At 48.5% G+C, this 20,008-nt stretch overlaps 1 protein-coding gene across 3 annotated transcripts in view; it reads right to left on the bottom strand.

Moving 5' to 3' along the window:
• LOC133092538 (protein FAM193A-like) overlaps positions 1 to 20,008 on the bottom strand; it is a 171,055-nt gene that overhangs the window by 50,241 nt on the left and 100,806 nt on the right. For all 3 annotated transcript variants that reach the window (XM_061191884.1, XM_061191885.1, XM_061191883.1), the window contains 2 exons: positions 15,104 to 15,228; positions 10,131 to 10,278 (listed from right to left, as the gene is read on the bottom strand). In XM_061191884.1, the coding sequence (XP_061047867.1) occupies positions 10,131 to 10,278; positions 15,104 to 15,228 (273 nt within the window). The remainder of the gene's footprint in view (positions 1 to 10,130; positions 10,279 to 15,103; positions 15,229 to 20,008) is intronic.

Genomic DNA, 20,008 nt, shown 5'->3' with positions numbered 1-20,008 from the left:
CGCCTCACATGACTCGCTCAAAATCATCGCAAATACTTTTCTTGCATGAAAAACAGCGAGGAGTTCAGATTTTAAAGAGAAATTAACATATCAGAGGTGGATCTGTCAATGCGGTGAGTGGACAGTCACGGTTCACTGAACAACCACGAGGGGCCCTGCACGTGAAGTGTGAGCCTCGGGGACGTCACCCTGAGTGCCACAGCAGGCACCAGGGGCTGCGGAGGAAGGGGGCGGGGGCCGCTGTTTAAGCACGAGCTTCAGCTTGTGAAGATGAGAGAGTTCTGGAGCTGAACAGCGGTGACAGTCACAGCAATGTGAGCGCACTCGGCACGAATGAACTGTAGACTCAGAAATGGTTAAGGTGGTGAATTTTGAGTAATGTAGATTTTACCACAACTAAAAAGAAATTGAGGGGAATAGGGAATTAAGAATGGGCTCAAGGCACTGCCTTATTTGAAGGAGGAGGCTATGAAATGATTAAATCTTGGTGTTTATATAAATGTATTCTTGTAAATTAACCACTGAAAGGATATGGGATACATATCTTCAAAATTATCAGAAGAAAAAAAAAAGGAAGGGGGCATATATTCAGTCCTACAGGGAAGAGAACACTGCCAACCGGGAGCGCCCTCCCAGCTGCAGACGGGATGCTGCTCGATTCATGAACCACCTAATAAATGGCCTATTAGATCTTCAAATTAAAACAAACAAACAAACAAAAACTGCCCGTTAAACCCTCCAAAATAAAACAAGAGTAACTTAATAAAATCAAATTCATGCACTTAAAAATTTTTAATAGTTTAAAAGTATTAGAGAAGAAACCAAAGTTGAAATTACCGTCTGTTTAGAAATAATTGACAAGGAAAGTCCCACAAATCAAATTGTATAAGATGAGCCCAAGATGTAGAAGAAAATGTATAGTTTAGTGGCATTTATGAGAGAATAGAACAAAAAAAAAAAAGCCTGAAAAGTATGCGTTCAACGTAAGAAGCCCAAACAAAACGAAACAAGAAATCAACTAGTAAGGAATTAAAGGTAAAAGCTGAAATTTGGAAAACCAAGAAGTAAACGTGATCAATAAACCCAAAAGTTGGTTCTCTGAACTTCCTCCCAGGCCGAACAAGGGAAGAAAAGGAACAACAAAAATAGCGGGAGTGAGAAAGGACACGGACACATACAAAGATTTTCTAAAACCACAAGAGAAAACATCTGTACAATTTATGCCTTTCATATCTGAAGAATAGCTGCAAACAGGTGGCTCACGGCTATCTTGCTGGCCCTGCACAATGTGTTTTACAAGCTGAGCCAACATGAAAAAGCTTTTGAGATTTCACCTAACAATCTAGACTTCTGGCCTCTCTCGACAGCTGGACAGCTCAGAGGGCAGGCTGTGGGCACAGCTGGGACGCCAGGAGCACTGGCCGGCCTCCTTTTAGGGGAGCAAGTGCTCTCTCATTACAGTGTGAAGTCAGAGGCAGGGGAATTCTCCTGTAGCCATCATGCACCCATTTTCATCAGCTGCCCTGTAAGCACAAGCTTAAGCCCACCCCTTTATATGAATGATGTGGATAACTTCCCAGGCAAATATCAATTTGTAAAACTCACTTAAGAAGTAGAAAACCCCAAGTAAGTTCATGAACACAATGTTTACTGAAAAGGCAGTAAAGGATACTGAGTCCTTGTTCCTTCTCCTGCAAAAATGAACCAGGCCCCAAAGTTTCATGGCGGGGTCTATGCAAACCCTTTGTAGAACAGGAAAGTTGAACTATTCCTAAAAACTGGAAAAACATGGAAAGTTCTCAATTCATTCTATGAGATTAGCATAATTATCCCTTTATACAAAACAAACAAGACCTCAAAGATGAAAACTCAGTAATACCTCAGAATACAGATATAAAAATCCTAAATAAAATACCTAATAATGGATTAAAGAATAATATTATAATCTAGTAGGGTTTAATTCCAGGAATGCAAGGATGTCTCAAAATTAGTAAGCCTAATCTAATTCATACAAAAACACATAAAAAGAGAAAAAACATACAAATTTAATGTCTATTCCTGCTTTAAAAAAATTTTTTTTTAAAATTTATTTAATTTATTTATTTTTAGCTGCGTTGGGTCTTCACTGCTGCACACAGGCTTTCCTAGTTACAGCAAGCGGGGGTTACTCTTCGTTGCGGTGCGCAGACTTCTCATTGTGGCGGCTTCTCTTGTTGCAGAACATGGCCTCTAGGCACACGGGCTTCAGTAGTTGTGGCACATGGGCTCAGCAGTTGTGGCGCATGGGCTCTAGAGCGCAGGCTCAGTAGTTGTGGAGCACGGGCTTAGTTGCTCCGCGGCATGTGGGATCTTCCCAGACTGGGGCTCGAATCTGTGTCCCCTGCATTGGCAGGCAGATACTTAACCACTGTGCCACCAGGGAAGGGCTCTTTAATTTGCTAAAAAGTATCAAAAATTTGTACGGCAAGCATCAGACTTAATGTGAAACCTCCAAAGCGTTCCACAAAAGCCAGGAACTGAACAAGGATGCTGCTGCTAGTAACACCCTTACTCATGACGCTTTGAAGATTCTAGCTGAAGCGAAAAAACAAAACACAAAGTTCAAATGCTAATAAAGAGGATAAGACAAAACTATTATTATTTGTAAACGATATCATGGTCTCCTAGAAAACTCAAAGCAATCAATTCCAGAACTATTTGAGAGATGATAACACGGTGAGATGACTGGACACAAAGCAGAACTCAGCTTTCCTATAAGGACCAGCAATAACTCCTTAGAAAAATTATTCCACCATTTAAGATGCTACTCATGATAGTCCCTAAAACTGTAAAACACCTACGTATAAATTCAGTAAGAAATGTACAAACTATAAAACCATAATATAGGCTATAAAAGACAACCTAAAAAAAGAGATACATGCCATATTTTTGGATGGGAAGAGTCAATATTGGTGCTAATTCTCCCTTTACGTAACGTGGGTCTGCAGTTTTCAGGAGAAACATTTTTCTTTCGTGAGTAACTATTACTGTTGCAAATTTTAAAAATGATTTAAAATGAGCTACATATTAGAAAAAGTAGTCATTTCTTTATCTTATTACAGAGCTCAGTACAGAGCTGTTTGATAAATATAATCAGCAGAAACGTCCTCTTTGACCTTGTCTTCGCAGCCTCTGGGATTAATTTTGTGGAACATTTGGGTACCTGTAGGCTTATATATGTGTCACACAACAAATAAAGGATAAATTTTTAAAAGCAAACAAGAACAACGGATTTCAAAGCTGTCAACTGTCTCCCCATGGCCATACTTATTTGTGAATACTAATTATTTTACAGATGTGCAACATTTTGCAATCTTGAATTACTATGTAGTTTCTAAAATGCTACTTGATTACAAGAGACTGATATCCATTCCAAGGATTCTAGAATGACTGGTACCCTCTGGATGCAACTAAAATTGCTCGATTTCCATAACTGGTATTAATGGCATCGTAGTTCCTTGACAGGTGAATGAAAATAAGAATGCACCTTTGGGTTGCTTTAGTGAAAGAGGATGGTTTTCCACTGTAAAAAGACAGAGAATGCTTTGTTTTTTCTTGTAAAATACGTGTAACATAAAATAAACCATCTGAACCACTTCAGTGGTATCCCGATCTCTCTTCATCTTGCAAAACTGAAACGCAGTCCCCATTAAACAATAACCGCCCGCCTCCCCTGGCCCCCGGCACCCACCCTTCTACTCTCTGTCTCTATGGATTTGCCTACTCTAGGGACCTCAGGTGAGTGGGATCAGACAGGATGTCTCTTTGTGTGTCTGGCTTATTTCACTTAGAGTAATGTGTTTAAGGTTCTTCCACGTTTTTAGGTCTTCCACGTAGGTCCTTGATTCACTTTGAGTTACCTTTTCCATATGGTATTAGATAAGGGTACAACTTCATTCTTTTGCAGGTGGATACCCAATTTTCCCAGCACCATTTGTTGAAAAGACTGTCTTTTCCACATCGAAGGGTCTTGGCACCCTTGTCAAAAATCACCTGACCATATACGCAAGGGTTTGTTTCTGGGCTTTCTACTGTATCCACTGGTGTATATGTCTGTCTTTATGCCAATACCACACCGCTTTGATCACTGTGGCTTTGTAGTAAGTTTTCAAATCAAAAGTGTGAGTCCTCCAGTTTTGTTCTTTTTTTCCCCAAGATTGTTCTGGCTATTCTGAGTTCCTTGAGATTCCATATGAATTTTAGGATGGGTTTTTCTATTCTGCAAAAAACATCATTGGGATTTTGACAGAGATTGCACTGAATGTGTAGACCACTTTGGGTACTACTGACATTTCAACAATATTAAGTTGTCCAATCCAGGAACACAGGAATGTGTTTCCATTTATTTATGCCCTCTTTATTTTCCTTCAGCAATGTTTTGTAGTTCTCATTGTACAAGTCTTCCACCTCCTTGAGTAAGTTAATTCCTAAGTATTTTACTCTTTTCAATGCCATTGTAAATAAAACTGTTTTCATAATTTCCTTTTCAGATTGTTCATTGTTTGTATGTACAAATGCAACTAATTTTTGTGTGTGCACTCTGTATCCTGCTACTTTGCTGAATTCACTTACAGTTTTTAAATTCTAACAGTTTTTTTTTGCAGAGTCGTTAGGATTGTCTACATATAAGTTCACATCATTTGCACAGATCGTTTTACTCTTCCTTTCCAATTTAAATGCTTTTTATTTCTTTTACTTGCCTAACTGCTGTGGCTAGATTTTCTAGTACTATGTTGAATAGAAGTGGTGAAAGCAAGCATCCTTGCCTTGTTCCTGATCTCAGAGGATTAAAGGCTTTCTTTTAATCTTTCATTTCTTTTAAAATTAATTTTTATTGGATATGGTTGCTTTACAATGTTGTGTTAGCCTCCACTGCATAACAAAGTGAATCAGCCATACGTATACAGGTATCCCCTCCCTTTTGGACTTTAATCTTTCATTATTGAGGATGATGTTTGCTATAGGTTTTTTATATTTGTGGCTTTTATTATATGGAGGTAGTTTCCTTCTATTCCCATTTTGTTGAGTGTTCTTAATCATGAACGATGGTGAATTTTGTCAAATGCTTTTGCTGCATCAACTGAGATGATCATGTGGTTTTTCCTTGTTGATGTGGTATGTTATATTAATCAATTTTCATACCTTGAAACATCTTTGCATTCCAGGAATAAATCCTACTTGATCATGGTGTATAATCCTTTAAATATGCTGAATTCTGTTCGCTAGTATTTTGTTAAGGATTTCTGCATCCATATTCATAAAGGACACTGGTCCGTAGTTTTCTTTTCTTGTAGTGTCTTTGTCTGGCTTTGGTATCAGACTTATGCTGGCCTCATAGAATGAGTTAGAAAGTGTTCCCTCCCCTTCAGTTTTCTGGAAAAGTCTGAGAAGGATGGGTATTAATTCTTCTTTAAATGTTTGCTAGAATTCACCTTTGAAGCCATTGGGTCCTGAACTTTTCTTTGTTGGGAGATTTTTGATTACTAATTCAATCTCCTTACTAGTTATAAGTCTATTCAGATTTTCTATTTCTTCATGATTTAGTCTTGGTTAGTTCTTTGTTTCTAGGAATTTGTCCATTTCATCTAGGTTATCCAATTTGTTGGTGTACAATGGTTCACAGTACTCTCTGGTAATTCTTTTCATTTCTGTAGGACTGGTAGTAATGTCCCTACTTCATTTCCGATTTTAGTAATTTCAGTCTTTTTTCTTTTTCTCTTAGCCCATAAGCTAAAGGTCTGTCAATTTTGCTGTTCTTCTTGAAGAACCAACTTCTGGTTTCACTGATTCTCTCTACTGTTTTTCTATTCTCTGTCTTTGTTTACCTCTGCTCTCATCTTTATTATTGCCTTCCTTCTGCTAGCTTTGGATTTAGTTTATCTTTTTTTTCTGTCTACAAGTTGCAAAGTTAGGTTGTTATTTCGAGATCTTTCTTTTTTAATGTAAACATTTATAGCTACAAGAACAAGTATTTTTAAAGAAATAAATTCACTTTCAGTTTTACTTTTTAAGACTGTATTTTCCTTTTAGAAAAAACGTGTATGTTGTTACTTTGACACACACCCCATTTTTATCAGAACAGCGGTGATAATACTGTGTATTATATTCCTAATATATTCCGAGCAGCAAGGAGATTATTGCTGAGCACAGCGCTTAGCACACGGCACAGTAAGTCATCATTTATCTTCTTTCTCTTCGCCTGAATTATCATTTTAGTTACACCGTTTTTCTGAAATCACCTAAACAAGATCACAAGTTACTGATACCATCAGAAGCTTACACTGACAAAACATGACGGGAAAGTCAGGGATAAATTAGATCCCCCTCTCCAGTGGATGGCACCAATCTCTGCAGAAGGAGCCGCCAGCTGCAGTGGAAGCCCTTTCAGATAAACTCCAGCCTGAAGGCTCCTCTGCGACAGACGGCGAGCCCCCTGCTCGACACGAGGACCAGCACTGCTCACGTGCTCGCAGGCCTTCGTTTGCACTTGTACTCACGAACGAGCGTCTCCCCACTGCCCCACTATGGAACTCTGCAAACTCCCCGAGTAGCGCTCAGCATCAAACACAAAGTTCAACAAGCCCCACTGTCAGGGCCAGAGATGCAGGGGACCTCACAGGTCACCTAGTCCAGCCACATCTAAGGTTCTGATGTCAGGACTCCCCTGGTGGTGCAGTGCTTAAGACTCCACGCTCCCAGTGCAGGGGGCCCAGGTTCGACCCCTGGTCAGGGAACTAGATGATCCCACGTGCATGCCGCAACTAAGAGTTCGCATGCCACAACTAAGGAGCCCACATACCACAACTAAGGAGCCAGAGAGCCACAACTAAGGAGCCCGCCTGCTGCAACTAAGACCCAGTGCAGCCAAATAAATAAATATTAAAATAGATAATTAAAAAAAACAGACTGGGCTTCCCTGGTGGCACAGTGGTTGAGAATCTGCCTGCCAATGCAGGGGACACGGGTTCGAGCCCTGGTCTGGGAAGATCCCACGTGCCGCGGAGCGGCTGGGCCCGTGAGCCGCAATTACTGAGCCTGCGCATCTGGAGCCTGTGCTCCGCAACAAGAGAGGCCGCGATAGTGAGAGGCCCGCGCACCGCGATGAAGAGTGGCCCCCGCGTGCCACAACTAGAGAAAGCCCTCGCACAGAAACGAAGACCCAACACAGCCATAAATAAATAAATAAAACAAATACTTAAAAAAAAAAAAAAAAAAGACTGCTGTCAATTCACTTCTGCATGTCTCCTCCAACAGGGAGGGGGCAGCTCTGTCTTCCTGTGCTTCTCCCTGGGGTCAGACTTCAATCGCTGGGCTGGAGGCCTCTCTCTCCAGACCTCCTCACAGCACTGAGGACAGGGGCTGCCCCAAGTTCCTGAGGCTGCACTGCCATTTCCTGTTGGGGTCTGGCCTGTTCGGAGATGCCTTGAGGACAGACAGCACAGCCCTCACATCTGGACTCCAGAACTCTGTCTAGGACCCTCCCCAGCACAGGCTTCCAAGTGACAGTCTGTTTACTGCTGCCCATCAATCTTTCAGCATCTGATCCGCCCTCCAGTTGATTCGCCAGGACCCAGCTTCTCTCTACACGTCTGTTACTACTGTAGATACTAACGGGGTGGCAGACGGGCCCAAGGCAGAGCTGCCAGTGTCGCTGTCCAGGCCCACAGCAAACACTGCCGGGGGCGCCGTCTGGACGGACTGTCTGCTGTTGTCCTTGCAGCAGTTCAGTGTCCACGTGGACCCAGGAGGTTCTCAGGGGACACAGCACACGGCGTGGGAGGCTCTAGGGTGTCCACACAGACGGTGCCCCCCTCATCTCCTAGTCCAGGGACCCTGAGGACAAACCGAGGGCAGTGGAAGCAGCACCCCTGGTGAGGGCAGACGCGTCCTCAGCCGGCTGGACGGGGGTGTTTTCCTCAGCCTAATGTTGGGGACAGGGGTTCCGTGACCTAATGCAGTCCTCCCTTCCTGTAAGCCGAGCTGGCAGGACAGAGACTTAGCAGGTGGCGTAACCTCGCGGGTTCCCACAAAGCAGCCCAGACCAGCTCCCGTTTCTCACACGTCTCTCTCCCTGAGAAGCCTTCGCACATCACTCATTCTTTTACAGCAAGAATGCCTCATCAAATTTCTTCTATCATCAGCCTGGGCCCCGACAACAAGAGTTTAGCCAGGGAAAGGCTGGCGTCTAGTCTTTGATTTTTTTCTGAAGGTCTCTCCTTCACAGAGAAGTGATGCCCCAATGTCCCGGGAAACCAGGGCTCCCAATTCTCCCCCCTCCCTTGCACTCTGGATAAACCACCTCACTTAACTGACATGGGGTTTCCTCTAAGGGTAACCCAGTAACCGACTCGGTGCAGCTCAATTCAGAACACAAGGGACTATTTACTGCAGTCCTGCTTTTTAGTAACCACACACGCACAAAACTGATTCAGAATTATATAATACAAAGGCTCAAACAAAATCAAAATGTCATCTAATCTGATCCTGTCATTTCACAAGTGGGAGACTAAGGCCCAGGGAGGGGAAAGGCTTGAACGAGGCTCACAACCAATCTGGGGCAGGGCCTGGCGCCAAATGCCCCTCCGGGTCCTCCGCAGGACCTGAGTCCAGAACACCCCGAGGAACAGGCAACAGCCCCTGTCCCCACGCACCAGTCTCCCCTCCGGGCTCCTGTTCCCTCTACTACCCGGACAGCAAACTCCTGAAAACGGGCCGGTGTGCGTGCAGGCAGCAGAGGGGAGGGAGCTGTCCGCTCCTCTGCCTCTGCGTGACTCAGCTGCCGGCTGCCTGGCTGCACAAGGCCGCAGGGGACGAGCTGGCTGCAGGTCCAGGTGCAGGATGCACAGGGACGGCAGCTGGAAGGCAGCCGGGGTCACGGCTACCTGACCCCGTGCCAACATTTGCCAAACTCAGGCCAGTCAAGCAACCTGGGGCCGGCCCTGCCCCCACAGCGGCCGAAGCTGAGGCGTCAGTGGTCAGCGACGAGCCACGGCTGGAGTATACGAGTGCCCCGGGGACCCCGGGACAGCGGGGAGCGTGTGCCAGGTACAGAGTGGCCCCCGAGGCCACGTGCTACGCACGCAGCAACTGTGGAAGAGGCCAAGCGCACGGCGCCGGCGGAGCCACCCGCCCAGACGAGCTCAGCTCAACAGGCTGAGTTGTGTCACGTTACCAAGGCGCACCTGACAGGTGGGAAAGCCAGTATCACGCGGGAGAATCTGGTCAGAACCGTTCTCTGCGGTTCTGAATGAGAGACCACTTACAGTAACGGCCCCTGCGGCTGCAGAGGGAGAACTGCCACACAGAACGCGGAGCGAGGCTGGAACGGACAGCGACGTGGGCACACGCCAGTCCCTTCCTTCTTCCCAACCCCTCACCACGCTCAGATGGCAACGCCGAGACGCAGCGTCACAGCCAGCGGCCAGGCGGCACCCAGGATCCCAGGCAGACGCTGCACCACCACCCACCTTACGCCAGAACCAAGGTTCTGTTTTCCTACAGCCTCAAAAGTACAACACAGAGCTCTGTCACTGTTTCCTTATTACTCCTCACACCCTGCGTTACCCCGGAGAAGATCCACGCTGAACGCCTCCCCTGCCCAACCCTCCTGGGGGTTTTAGAAAGGCGGGCTGGCTGGCCGGGACGCCGGCTGGAAGCCCTGCCCGCAGGCCCCATCCCCACAGCAGCGCCTGCCTTCCACCCTCCTCCAGCCCTGCAGACCGCCTGCCCAGCACCGCCGTGTGTGTTCGTGTCTGCGCTCCCGCTCGATACGCTTCGGCACGGGTGGAGAATGGGCTCTGAAGCTCACGTGTGGCCAGTGTTCAGTAAACGGGTCCTGACACGACAAGGCTCAGCCGTTTCCAAAGGCCTCAGAGGCCCCCGCCGGCAGCACCGAGTCTGGGCAGCAGCCTGTGCCCGTGACCGTGGCTGCACCCAGGCCAGCAGGGACCTGACCGGCAGCTGACCCCGCGGGCGTGGCTGGGCGTCCCCTCCGGAGCAGCAGCAGCTGGGAGCCCCGCTCGCACGCCTCCCCTGGATACACGGCCCCTCGCGGCGGGCTCCTCGCGGCCGTCCCGGCGGCACGCACCCACCTGCTCGTCCACGTAGGCGTCGATCCTCTTCTGGCACTCCAGCCACTCCTCGGCCACCCCGCGCAGCTCCTCCTCGGAGCGCTGGTACCGCTGCAGCAGGGTGCTGTACGTGTCCTCGTTGCAGGTGTCATGCGTCGTGGTCCCCAGCCTGGGGAGAGAGGCCTTTCAGCACTCTGGCCATCATCTCCCCTCCCGAGGTGGCAAGTGGGGCACCACCACACACCCCACGAGGCTGCTGTGCGGGATGAGTTAAGCACACAGCCCAGGCACCCACGACAGAGTCTGGCCTAGAGAGGAAGCTCCAGGAAGCAACAGCTCCTCAGAAAAAAATGAGTGGTGAGTAACGCTGTCCTAAAAAGACTAAGGCCCAGAGATGCAGTTCACTAGATGTGGGGTCGTAAACTGTTTTTCCCTACTGAGATTCACTGACCCAGAGAGAACAAAACATTCAATGAGAAATACAAAATTTGGACCTGGTTTTCAAATCAAGTAAAACAGGAAATTCAGTTCAATAAAAAATATAGTTATAGTTTCATTCACTCTGTGTATCTTGTTAAGAAAGATGGTAAGATGGCAGATGAGAAAATAAACAGAAAACAAAAGACACAAATAGAGGTAAACACCTGGGCTTCTCAAGAGGAGGGTGGCATGGGAGAGGAGAAGCGGGAGAGTGGGGGAGGGGTGCAGGCTCACAGGCAGGCTATCTTCAGACACTGTTCCTTTTCCTAATACCTAAACACGTCAACATTTGAACCAAAGCAACGGTGATAAAGACCTCATAACAAAGAATTTCAAAATCAAAGGCAACATTTACAATCGCTCAGGAGCACAAAGATGATGTGCAGGCTTAGTAATCACTGCTGTTCACACGAAAGAGCTGGAAGTTACCCACTGGGATCGGTGATACCACCCCAGACAAGCTTCTCATTACAGACTACGTCACACCTGCTTGTTCACACTCAGACTCAGACACACATGCACTTACAGACGTATGTTTTGAAATGGAGATGCTCCCATGTTAAGTGAAGAAAGGACTACGTCATCATGTGTAAAGATGCACATGTGTGGGAGGCGTGGACACTAGAAAAAATCTGGAAGCAGCACCCAGCTGTGTTTATGGTACCTACCTCTCTTCAGGGTTTCCTTTGCTTTCAGAATTTTATTGCAATGACAATCTAATAATTTTATAATGAAAATAAACAATAGCGATGTTAAAAACAAGAACTGTTCCATGGGTGCAGACACCTCCCTTTCCACCCTGGTGACCACTGCGTGAAGACGCAGGTCGTGCGAGTGGACTCGTATTTGCCGAAGCCGTCTACAACGGCTCCATCACTTCAAGGAGGGAGCACGCAGAAAACAGGGTCACTGAAAAGCTGTGCAGGAAAGCCCAGAGCCAGGAAAGGGAACGACGCGACCCACGCGGTGATGGGGCTGGCTCAAACGCCGGGGCTGTCCCCAGGAAACAAAAGTCCTCAAGACCCAGAATCCAGTGCCTCTCCGAGGCCCCCCTGGCTCCACACAGCACGTGGGCGCCCCCAGGCCTGAGAGCACGGCAGCCCACGAGGCAGCGGTCTTCTCCTCAACCCCTGCCTCTGCAACCCTGCTCCTCACAAGCTGATTTCCCCTCTTCATGCAAACCCCACCTTCCCCGTAAGGCCACCCAGAAGACTGGGATGGAGGCTGAGGGAACTCGTGCTCTCCTCCCGCTCCTGCCCGAGGTGAGAACCGCTCTCCTCCTGTCCTACGCCACAGACTCTACTTAGAGCCAGTGGAGGGCAAAGCAGCCGGGGGCCCTGGGACTTCCGTGGTGGGGCACTCAGAGCACAAGCTGTAGGCACAGGGCTGGAGTCCAGAGAGGAAACAGGGAGCTGCTAGACTGCAGAAAGTGTCCTCAGGGTCAACAGCATCAATGGGTCAGCAGACAGGTTACTACCTAAATATTCACTCTGCAAACACATGACAGTTAACAGCTGGTAGTATCTATTACGAATATTGTCTATGTGAAACAATAAGTGATAAGGAAAATGAGATAAAATCAGTTCAGGTACGTTTACTTACAAGCCTAATTAAACATTCCCCTAACAATGAATATATCAATATACTTAAAATAAAGACGAAGTTGGGCAATAGCTACTAAAACCACCACAACAAATAAGGTGACAAAATGGGGCTCCTGGTCTTGCCAGAGGGATGGAAGCAGAGTCTGACAGAGCTTCTGGTTTCACACGAACTCTCAGGCAGCACAGACAGTGGCCTGCTGGAGGACCCAGACCCTGGCGTCGCTACACGACAAACGGAGCTGGTTCCTTAATGGGTAAATTGTAAGGGAAAGTGGATAGGGGTGGGGGCCTGCACGTTAAAGAATCTCAAAAGGGGGCTTCCCTGGTGGCGCAGTGGTTGAGAGTCTGCCTGCCAATGCAGGGGACAAGGGTTCGAGCCCTGGTCTGGGAGGATCCCACACGCCGCGGAGTGACTGGGCCCGTGAGCCACAACTACTGAGCCTGCGCGTCTGGAGCCTGTGCTCTGCAACGAGAGGCCGCGATAGTGAGAGGCCCGCGCACCGTGATGAAGAGTGGCCCCCGCTTGCCGCAACTGGAGAAAGCCCTCGCACAGAAACGAAGACCCAACACAGCCAAAAATAAATAAATAAAGAATTATAAAAAATGGTTAAGATAGGAAAAAAAATCATTAAAAAAAAAAAAAAAAAAAGAATCTCAAAAGGCACGGAGGAAAAGGGGCCGGGAGTGGAGGTCAGTGTTTAACGGTGACAGAGTCTCTATCTGGGGTGACATCCAAGTTTTGGAAATAGTGGTGACAGTTGCCCAACGTTATAAATGTAATTAATGCTATTGAATTGTACACTTTAAACTACTGAACTATATGGTGTGTGAATTCTATCTCAATAAAGCTGTTAAAAAAGAGACATAACTCTCTTAAATTAAGTCAGTTCCTTTAATGAAGTCAACCTTTGGGTAGATCATTTGTATTTAAAAAAAGAAAAACAAAACTACAGCAAATAAAAAAGCAGGCAAGACTATGGGAATGCACATGAGTAATAAGAGAATAAAGAAAGGGGGACTTCCCTGGCGATCCAGTGGCTTAAGACTCCACGCTTCCACTGCAGGAAGCGCACGCTTGATCCCTGGTCGGGAAGCTAAGGTCCCGCATGCCGCACAGTGCGGCCAAAAAAACAAAAAGGGAGAGAAGAAAGACAGGGAGTTACGGGATCGCTGTGCAAGCCAACTGAGTGACAGCTCTGGGCGAGGCTCCTGTGCCCAGTGGGCCACGCAGACGGACTTGCTTCTAGGTGAGCACGCTGGGTTGGGGCTAAGGGATGTTCACCTGCTATCAATCCATTCAGCTTACATTTATTTTGTGTAGTTTTCTGTATCTGTATTTCACTTTATAATAAAGTTAAACAAAATGCAGGCCCAGAGACAAAAAGTGTCAGTGTTACAATACTCACAACTATGGATTTTGTGTGCCACAGACATAGTCATTACTTTACGGGGTAGTGTTTGTACATAAGTTGTCACAAAATTTTTAGGAGTTGTTAAATAGGTATCTGTAAACTACCAGCTCAAATCTGAATTGTCCTTGGGTCCAGCAAAGGTGTCTCCTGGGGAACTCAAAGGAATGGCTCCTTCTGGCGCCCCAGACTCCTGGGGAACGCCCTGCTTGCCTTCTCCCCAGCATCCATCCCCATCTCCACGCACCCTGTCCCTCACCCACTCCTGAGAGCAACTCTGCAGCTTGACCCCAGGATTAACACCGAAGACTCTAAAACACTGCTGATCTTTGGAGACTGACCACCATTCGCAATGAGCAAGATGAGAAAGCCAGAGCCAGGGCACAGGAAAAAGTGGAGCTTTATAACACATTTCAGGTTTCTGCCACCCACCCATGGTTTGATGAGAGGCCCATCAAACTCCCTGGCTCACCAGAAGAAGAAAAAAAAGGCTAAATACCTTGGAATGCTACTATAAGGACCCCACCCCCCCACCCCCCCACGCACACACAAGATGCATGTCTTTTTATAAAAAGTGCTCTTGCTGGATTTGAGCATCGTAACTGGGCACAATCTCCATGAGGGGTGCGGTTAGGACACTCGTGTCTCTGTGCACCCACCATGGATCTTAAAGGCACTGTTAGGGTGGGCGGGAAGCAGGCGGTGGTGCGGGAGATGCTGGAAGCAGGGTGCGGGCCACACCAGTAACTCTTTGTCCTGACCACCTTAGCCCCAGTCCTCCTTCCCTAGCTGCTTTTAAGGTTATTCTTGCTCCGGAGGTAAGGGTGAGAAGTGGGAATAGCTAGGACCCCTCAAACAGGAGTTAGGAATACAGGAAACAAACACTGGATTGAAACATGGATTTCAAGAGAAAAAAAAAAAAGGTGAGTACTGTGTAAGTTAACTGCAACAATAATATATTGACGTAAAAATAATTCCCCTTCTTTGCGAATCTGGCCCAACCATATTTTGGTGTGGACCTTTAAACCAAGATGACTACAGTCTGTGCTGTTCTGTGATGCGTCTACAGCCTGGGAATCTGTTCACAGGTGGTAAGCAGATGAGGAACAAAATCACCTGCTGCAGGGCTGAGGAAGCTCACACCTGGCTCTCTAGCACAGGGACAGCAGATCCAAGGAGGGGCCCAACTTGTCAAGCCACCTCGGAGCAAACACCCCCGGCTGCACTTTCCCCTTCCCCCTCACCAGGGCAAGTGACCCGAGGCTGTACTTGGGACTCCGGGCTTGGCACACCTGATGAAGCCCCACGGAAGCTCTACAGCAGTAAGAAGAACCCAAGCCATGAGCCACGGTGTGAAGCGAATGCTTGAGAGACCTGACAGCGTGTCTAATCCCTCCCCTAGCGCCCCGGAGCCCCTTAGCACCACCAGCCCTCCCCCTGCAGCGGCACTCGGGAGCGCGCCGTCACGCCAGCAGGACACGTGCGGGCGGAGGCCGAGTACCTGATCTGCGACACCAGCGCCGGCAGGCTGCCCTGGAGAAGCGGCTCCGAAAAGACCAGCTCTTCAAAGAGGTGCTTGTTGTGCAGCTCCCACGTGACCTGGAACTTTCTCAAGTGTTCGTTTTCCTAGTTAGATAGACACATAGAAGACACACCCAATCAAAGACTGACAAATTCCCAGAAGGGCTTCTCCCCCCGCCCCCAAACCCACAGCCCTCTGACCAGGCCCAGAGCATTCTGCTCATGAGGGGTCGCTACTCCCTGTGCCTCCGGCCTCCCTTCCAAATGACTCAACACAAAACGAAGGGGTGGCAAGACGCACACAGACGAGGGGACAGAGAAAAGAGAAACCAGCGTACACGTCCGGCAGCCATTTCTCATAACCATGCCTCCCAAATGTACCGCACGCCCTACCTCTCAAACAACTTAAATAAACGCATACAAATCCTCTGATGCCGAAGGACAATCGTGTCTGAGCCTGTCTCGAGAAGTCTCCCGTTCCGACCGACACAGCAACTTCCCTGCTAGAGATGCTGTGTGGAAGCTCAGCTCTTTCTTTCCCTGGCAAACATGGGCAACCTCATCAGTTACTTCCTTCTGAACAACACTTCTGAACATTTGGAAGCATCCTGGCCATCACAGCGAGTGACCTCCAGAGAGAACAGGGTGACCGGGGCAGACAGCGCCACGACCTCCCCACGTGTAGCATTCACATTCAACAGCTTCTGGCCGCAACCACGCGCGTGTGAACCCACATGTCCGTCTGTCAGTCACACGCACACCACTCGTGGTGCACCACCTCGCACCTGGGGAAACATTCCTCACCTGAGTGACCGACAGTCTGGAGAGGCTTCACTGGGCATCACACTCCAGTCCCCTCTGAACAGGTGACTCATGCCACCCCATGTACTGGTCTGTTCCTATTTACTGCGTAGCCCAACTGAGCTGAAATTACGACACCTGGAGATGTCAGGACACGATCTACACGTGGAGATCCCATTGCCCTGTGCCCTGATCACTGGTGGACGGAGGGGCTGAGAGGGCAACTTGGGGCGAGCAGCTCCCGTTCCTGAGCACGCACCTGCGGGACGCTGCGGAGCACGCGTGGCCCTGCCCTACAGCGCACGCACACCTGATCTGCGAGCCGCACGCAGCCCCCTGCTTGTACTCGAGACCCACACGGAGACTCGGCAAGGTATCCATGACATCTGCAGGGAACCTCAAACCCCCGACTCTGTCAGCGCTTCCACCGCCTGTCCTCACTGCACGTTTTACCAAAACACCAGGGCCTCCCAGGTCTAAATTTTATCATTCTTGTTTCACACACAGCGTCTCTCGGAGCAATTACGATACAGGAAAGCTGGGTGGGGCAGAAGACCAGGGCCTGGGAACCGAAAAACTAGGCCCAAGGCCTGGAATGAGGCCTGATTACAAGCACATAATTTTAAGAACGTGCTTGTAATAATGACATAGCCACCGAGGCAGTGACGAAAGGACATGTGTCACACACTTCAGCAGAGACCACTCTGCACAGGCGCTGTGCCAGCATGAGGACACAGAGACTAGCGCAGCAGGCCCCTGACTGCCAGGAGTCCCCAGGGGACAGAGGATTGGCGACGGTCTGATTTATGATTTGTCTCCATGACAAAGGAGCTAAGGCAGCAGCCAGACTAGGCCCTCAGCCAGATGAGAGAGGGTCCAGGGAAGGCGTCCAGGAGAGCCGAGGTCCTGCCTGGCCTCCCCTGTCAATCTCTGGGACAGAGTCAACAGTCCCTGCCCACCAGCCTGTGAGCAACCCTGGGCACTAAGTTATAATACTTGCACGGGTGGGACCACAGCTCTGGATTTGGGCTCACATTAACTAAAGGTAATAAAGGTAAAGACCGATGTATGAAGATGTTTGGCATTTTTTATGAAATCTGAAATTATACTTCCAGGTGAGTCATGCAAGAGAAACAGCAGACCCCAAACTCGTTTCACAACCTCAGAGCGACTCGGGACAACAACACAGTCTAGTAGTAAGGAGTACTTCCCGTGGGCCAGGCCTGGTTCCTAGTGCTTCCCACATACGAACTCATCAGCGCCCACAGAAACCCTGAACTTGGTGCTGCCGTGCCCCATTCACAGGCCAGAAACAGCGTACAGAGGCTGAGCAACATGCCCTGGGCCTGGGGGGACGGGGTCTGCGGGGCGGGGGGGGTGCTGTCACAGCTGCTGAGAGACGAGACCCGGGGGTCGGCAAAGACTTGGTGCTGCCCCAGCCGGAGGCCAAAGAAAAAGCTCCTGGATGACCTGAGCCTAGGCACTTCGACCCAAACCACTCTCACTTCTCACTTCACCTGCAGGGAGGTGTTTGGGGGTTGGAAGAAGAAAGAGGAAGTGTGTACCGTCAAGTCCTGCAGCAGAGCTTGAGAAACAGCTAGAGATTCAAGACTCTTCTGGCCTTGTAAATGGAAATTCAGATTTCACAATTCTTACAGCCTGGGAAGGCATTTCCTAGGTGAATGGAGGCCTAACTTTGGTCCCAGTTTTATTTCAGTGTTTACAATCATTAGAAAACCTGTGGCCGGTTTGATGCCCGGGGGCACGAGCACATTTCCCAGGAAAGGCATGTGTTTGAAGACGCCTCTCTACGCCCTGACACGGCCCGTGGTCCTGCGGCGGCAGGAGGGCAGGAGGGCAGGAGGGGCTGTCTCCAGAGAAGCGAAGGGAGTGAGCACAGCATGAGCTGGCAAGGTGTGCACGGCGAGTGAGCTTGCTGCTTCAAGGACAACTGACCCCACTTGTGGCCAATCCCAAAATCTGAGCTCCCAAGCAAAAATCAGAACTTTGGAAATCTTACATCTGCCACTGTGGCCTTGAAGCTTCTCCACATTTAAAGATCTTTCTGATGAGGATCGCAGGGATGGTGACAAAGGCCATTTTTAATATTGAATATCGTGCTGCCTAACGTGACACTGAATATCTTCAGGAAGATCTGTGTGGCTCACTCAGTGAACCAGTGTTTTCCACACGACCGACGTCTGATGCTGGAAAACCACTTGAAGTGTGAGCTACACCCGTGGGCTGTGACGGAGCAGAGCCGGCTCAGCTCAGTGACACGGCTCCAGGTCCTACACTGCAGCTAACCGTTAAGAAGCACTGCGACTCCGGTGTATTCTCTCAAAGAAGAATATCCACAACAAACTGAAAAGTCTGTGAGACTATTCTTCCAAACACGTATCTGTGGGAGGCCCAATTCTCTTCAAAAACTTCAACCAAAACAACCTATGAAGACAGACGGAGCACAGAAGCAGATGTAAGAATCCACACGTCCTCCGTTAAGCCAGACACTAAAGAGATGTGCAAACATGTAAACGGTGCCCCTCTTCTTACTAAACGTTTTGTTTTGGAAAACAGTTTTTTTATTTAGAGATATGCTGTTTATGTTATGCAATGAGCTGTTATTTTAAAAGTGATTTAATGAATATCTTTAAATTTCTCCGTTTTAATTTCACCACAGTAAATACTGATAGATAAAATCTGCACAAACAAGAGCTATTTGGGGCTCTCAGTTTTTAAACTGAAAGGAGTCCAAGTCCAAAAATGCTGAGACTCTGAGACACGGACTTGGAAGTTAATCTTACCTCGGCTCTGACAACTCTTACCCTGCTCAGATTATGGGGTAGACCCAGAAAGACGCTGTTATAAATCTGTGAACTGTTCTCAATCCGGTTTGAACACCCCAAACACAAAAAGAGATTTTTGAGATAACTGGGACATTTTTCTGAGCACACAGAAATCACCATAAGTTTTCTCCGGTGTGACAACGGTACAGTGGTTACATGGGATGAAGTGAGCTCGCAGAGGGGATCTGCGTGTTGCCCGACTCACTGACTTCTGGGCTTGGGGGTTTTCACATCACATCAACAGCCCCCCACCCCTGACAAGGTCACCCTCGGCACAGGCCCTTGCTGTCCCTCCTGCGGGCAGGGTCTCTCCTGCCCCCTCACAGAGGCTGTGATCGTCTGTGGTCCCAGCATTATGTGCTGGACCTAGGCTGTAGCTCCTATCTCCCAGGACGAGAAGAAATCTTTGGAGGGAATGCTGGCTTCTGAGCATATGACTTTCTCAGGATTCCACCAGCTTTCGATTTGTTTTTCCCTCCAAGGCTTCTTGCCTTTAATGCCAACTCAGCAATGCGTTTTAAAAGATTCTACCTTGTTTTAGCCTGTGTTATCCAGAGTTCAGCTGCCTCCCTTGGAGGAAGGAAGAGTCCAGGTTACTGGTGTGGTGTCTCACTGGAAACCAAAGTGAGTTTCTCCACGTGCGAAGAAAGTGAAATAGATCACTGACCAAATAGCTGTATTTTGAGCTTAGAGCTGATGCTCAATAAACACGGTTCACATTATTTTCTGGTGGCTGAGTAAGATGGCGTGCCCTCTAAGCGGCCGAGGAGGGTGAGGCTGAGGTGGCCCTGGCTGGCTGGGGGGCTGCAGCAGCTCTCCGCACTGCTCTGTGCACCAGGCTCAGGCCAGTGCTGGCACAGAGGAAGCGGCAGGGGAGCTGGACTTCTGGAGGACAGGGAGACATTCAGTGAGCCGGGGGTGGGTGCTGCTTGGGACGCCCGGGGGTCAGCCCCTCAGGCTCGGTGCTGAACAGGGTAACCGCCCGCCCATGCATTCACCCGCTCCTTTTCTCACGGTGGGTGCTTCCCTCGAGGTTTTCGGGACTCACTTGCAGGAACAGCAATGCTCTAATGAAGTGATGCTGCTTGAGGAGCTCCGTGAACCCCCCGAAACTACCTGCAAAATTGGTTAATTTTTCTATCGAGGTCTATCGACTTTAGAGTCACATAAAGACCTTACGCTTAAAACCTTCGGAACCACTGGTCACTGCATTTGTTTTAAAATGCAGTTTTACCACT

The sequence above is a fragment of the Eubalaena glacialis genome, chromosome 5, assembly GCF_028564815.1.
Source record: "Eubalaena glacialis isolate mEubGla1 chromosome 5, mEubGla1.1.hap2.+ XY, whole genome shotgun sequence".
In the NCBI taxonomy this organism is placed as follows: Eukaryota; Metazoa; Chordata; class Mammalia; order Artiodactyla; family Balaenidae; genus Eubalaena; species Eubalaena glacialis.
Note: the sequence above shows the minus strand (reverse complement) of the source record. Positions and strands in the feature narration are given on the sequence as shown.